This window comes from Nestor notabilis, unplaced genomic scaffold (assembly GCF_000696875.1).
Source record: "Nestor notabilis isolate BGI_N333 unplaced genomic scaffold, ASM69687v1 scaffold15372, whole genome shotgun sequence".
Classification (NCBI taxonomy): Eukaryota; Metazoa; Chordata; class Aves; order Psittaciformes; family Psittacidae; genus Nestor; species Nestor notabilis.
In genome coordinates, this window is record NW_009917100.1 from 18,705 (window position 1) to 23,320 (window position 4,616).

General features: G+C 38.2%; 1 protein-coding gene across 1 annotated transcript in view; it reads left to right on the forward strand.

Annotated features, from left to right (window-relative positions):
• Window positions 1–1,859: 1,859 nt before the first annotated feature.
• BZW2 (basic leucine zipper and W2 domains 2) overlaps window positions 1,860–4,616 on the forward strand; it is a 38,456-nt gene continuing 35,699 nt past the window's right edge. Inside the window, 1 exon segment of the mRNA XM_010024933.1 lies at window positions 1,860–1,926. Coding sequence (XP_010023235.1) covers window positions 1,869–1,926 — 58 coding nt within the window. The 5' untranslated portion in view covers window positions 1,860–1,868.

Sequence of the window (4,616 nt, forward strand, 5' to 3'; positions counted from 1 at the left end):
AGAAGGTCAGAAAGACAAACCAGATAAATATGTCAGATCTAGCTGCTAACCAGCTAGACACTGGGCTGTTGCTTATCCCTGCTGACTGCTAGATTATCTGCCTAATTAACTTGTAAAGCATCTCCTGTTCCTCTGCCACTGAGACGGCTAAGTGGGGGAAAAGACTTTTGAGCTCTGCTGTGAAGGGAGGCTTGGATCCTACAGCACTTTAAAAGATCCTGTAATATGAATGGTTTGCCATTTTAAACTCTCTTTGCAGATGCGCAAATCGTTTTTCTGGTATTGCAGTTGTTCCAAAATGCTCCTTGGCCTGTTAAAATTGTAGCTTTAAATCTTGGTGATGAATGTGAACCTCTCACTTTAACTGCTTATTGATCTCTGTGTTTTTATGACTTGTAGGAAGCAAAACCAGTCTTCTCTCTGAACTTTACTGGCTATTTCCAGTGCATGTGGGCAGAATTTGACCATGGATAAGTGGTAGACCTAGACTAGGAAGCAGTGGTTTGCCAAGTTAAACATTCAAAATGGTGCAGAAGTCGCCAGCTAGTGATGCTGTGACTGGAAGAGGTAGTCTGGTGAAAGGGAACATACTGCATAGCTGAAGCATTGTTAACAGTTGTTAAACGGTCAGACGTAGAGAGAGTATTACTTGGATAGTAATGTGCAACTGATCACATCTTTCTAGCCATGGAGCTTGAGTTTCTTTCCATTCATGGAAGGAAGAAATGTTGTTAAATGTATGTACTTTTAAACTAGAGCTGTGGAGTCCACAATGACAAAATGCAAATAACACAAATTTTTGTAAAACTAAAGTTATTAGAAGAGCATGCCCGAAGGAAAAAGCTTCTTGCACAGTAAAGCTTACTTCTGGATAAGCAAATCATATGTAGCAGTGACCTAATGACATGCAGGGTGTGGAATAGGTGGCCTGTAAGTCTCGCTGCTGGCAATTGCTGTTGGCAGGACAGGGGATGACCTGTGATGATTTCCACATGCTGCAAAGCTTCCTTGCATTCCGCTGTGAGTGTAGCTGCTCATTGTGCAATCTGCGTCTCGTGATTAAACAAGTTATATCCAAAGCTGAAAAATAATTTTGTTTTCTTTAGCTAAAATGGCATTAATATATGATCATTTCCCAAATTCGACATTGAATATTGAGATTTGCTGTTCAGGTTTGAAAGAATATAAACCAAGTATTTTTTACTGTTGTTGTTATATGATACATCCTGTAGGTCCTTAACTGTATTTATACACTGAGTTGATAGGGGGAGGTATTTGGTGATCTTTTATCATTTTTACAATATCTGCATGTTTTTATGAACTAAAAGTCATTAAGATATAATGATGCTTGACAGAAACATTTGAGCAGGATTTGATGGTTAAAACATTGTCTTTGTGGTTAGACCACAGTCATGTCTTTAGCAGGATGGCATGTAGCCCTGGGAATCCATCTGCCTGGTGAAGATCACCATGTGCCATGCTGAGCCCTCCCAGGATGGTTCCCAGTCCTGATGGCTTTTGTGTCCCCGAGCATCCCTCTGAGCTGTATGGGCAGCACTGCTGAGCTCTTGCCCCAGCACTAAGGGCAGAGGCTCTTCAGGGTTTGGACATTCAGGGTTTTTATACGGATGCGGAGAACAAGGCCTTGAGAGAAGCATCTTGTCAGTTATTATTGCACTATAGTGCTCTTCGTCATTAAGATAATGTGAAATATTCTTTGACTATACATCAAGAACTTTCTTTCCCTTCCACATGTCAGGATTTTACTGTACTGAATGTTTATCTTGCCTTGTCTGTAAATGCCATAGTAAAATATTTTCTCTCTCTTTTTTTTTTTTTTTTTCTTTTTTTTTCCCTCCAGAAATTTTATGAATAAGAATCAGAAGCCGGTGCTAACAGGCCAGCGGTTCAAAACTAGGAAGAGGGGTAGGTTACGTTACATTGTTTTACTTTATTTTCCTCTTTCTTAAAATGACTAGAAACAGGGCAGGTGGAATAACTGAAAGTTCAATAGGATTAAGGTTTTCCTCTTCTTCAGCCATGTTAAGAGTACAGATGTTTTTAACTAAGCCCTACAAATTCTATTATTTTTGCTGTATATTTTAGGACTTCCTGTAAAATCTGGGTTTCTTGGCTATTAAGTCTTCTCCAGATCTCAGTTAAAAAATTAGATTCTAACTAAATTGGTAGCAGATTTGCATACAAGGAAGAAAACTTACTAGATGTTTTTCAGGAGTTTCTTAAAATGTCCTTTTCAACTATGAAAGCAAAATAAGAGTTTTCATTTAAAGGTTATGTAAGGAAAATTGTCTGACATTTTTGCCAAATCAATGCCATCTCTATAAATAAGCCTTTGACATCTAAAAAGGAATTCTCCCACCTTCCTTCTCCATGAGATTGGTGCTGCTTTCGATAACAATAGAGATCAGAAAGCTCCTGTTTCACAAATACTGTATTTGCTGTTACTGTGGTTTGTTGTTTTTTTATTGTTAAAATAATTACCATTGCATAAGTCTCATTTTTTTTCTCATTGTGATACTGATTTTCTGTAAACATGACCATTGCTCTTTCTTTATGTACAATATTGCATCAATTTTTAAAGGAAGCAAAGTGGTATTAATTATACTGATCATCCAGGTATTCTGTACAGTGGGTGTCATCCTAACATGCTTGCTTACACTATACTTGGAGTTTGTCTGGGGTGAATGCCCAACACTTCAAGGCAAAGAGCAAAAATATAGGTAATAAATTATTTTCAGGGGAAAAAAAGTCTGTGAAAAGATGCTTAGATTTTTTTGGTGTTGCGATAGCAGATTATTACAGCAGACACAGGTGGGGTTCCTGTCTGTCTTGTAACAGACTTCTTCCATCTTGACTTCCCTGTTTCTGATCAAAAGCTAACACCTAGCCTTAACATCTTTTGACAGAAAATGTAAATAAGAACATTCTCTCAGTGTGAATGAGAGAAACAAGTAGAGTTGTTAACCTTTCTCAGACAATGACAAATTCTGTCATAAATCTGAAGAGCTGAGTGAGTGTCTTAAGGTCTAGGATGATCACGAAGCTTGGATGAGAATTGCAGAATGGTTTGATTTCAGTCATGTTAAAAAGCAGTGCCAGCTTTCTCTTGTCTTTCCTCCTTTGCATACATCACTTCTTCAGTTCAACTGGTGCAGTCTCTCAAAAGGAAATTGTCTTACTATGATGCACATACAATGTTTGTAGGTATAGCTAGTTGAAAAAAGAAACCTATATTGTTTATAGCTAAATGTCATGATGCTCCAGTAATAGTGGGATTAATGTTCTATCAGCATGGTTCAGAACATTATGAAGTAGGAGCTATACTCTGCATTAACTAGCAACAGCACAGATGTAGCTACAGGAGTGGAATTAACAAGCCCTGAAGAACTACCTCAGTCAGATCAACTATTAAAAGCAATCAGATATTCATACGGCTGGATTGATCCAGTATATCAATCACTATGTCAGTCAGTTATGGTACGTGTGTTATTTGAAACAATTGTCTCAGAAAACGTCTCTCTCATAACGACTTTCTCTTCAATCCAGGTTTTGCACTGTGTTTGGCACAGTGGGTCCTATTACAGATTTGGTCTTTGACTCCTATTTAATACAAGTAATATTTGGAATAAATAGATCTTACTTGTAATTCTATGATTATCTCTTGAATTTCTGTTACAGTGATTGAAAGTGGCACTAGATAACTCATTAACTACATGGAAGAAGGAAAAGACTGGGGGGAAGTCTGGAAGATTAAATGGGGTGTTTGTTTTGTGTTTTTTTTGGGGGGGGATGTTTGAAAGATTCCTTAATAATGGGATTGGAATATTAAATGGATTTACTATAGAAATTTTAGCATGCAGACACTTCTTTGTGTGCTTAAAGCATAATATCTTTTCTTCAAATATGATGGGGTCCTAGTTTCCTTGACATTTAAGGATCCTGCTTAGAAAATTGTAGATAACTGTTTTGTTTCTAGAGGGAGAGGGCTTGAGGAAATGTCTCTCTAGCATATTTATTCCCTTCTGTTTGTATATGCTTTTTGTATCTTAGAAGTGTCACAGGCTGTTACATCTTGGACTTAAGACTATTGGGGTTTTTTTATGCTGACTTTCATCAGGGAGTCGTGAAATTTCCCCCAGGTAGGACACAGTGCAGTGGCTGTGGTTTGCCCATGGCATTTCAGTCACAGGCTATTCTGTTGTGTGTAACAGGCAGTAGGTGTGTGATTTGTGTCCCATGATAACTCTTCTGCTCTGCAGCTCCCAGGAGCACTGCCATCAAAGGAGTGAGGTGTGTGACATGGCAGTGAGGCATCTAATAGAGGTCCATATAGACTCTAGCACCAGTCAGCTAGCTGCAGCTCATCTCTGAATGTGAATGATTTCTGAGCTTTCAGAGAGCTGAAAAGGAAGAAGATTTTTTTTTTTTCTTTAAAGTTTTAAACTGTGCTTACAGTCTAAAATATTTTTGAGGTAGGACTGTGCAATCCTTGGGCAGGAGAGGCTTGGAACTAGATGATCTTCCAACCCAAGGTCCCTACCAGTCCGAACTATTCTATGATTCTATGAAGGAGGAACTTGTAAATCCCACTCTTT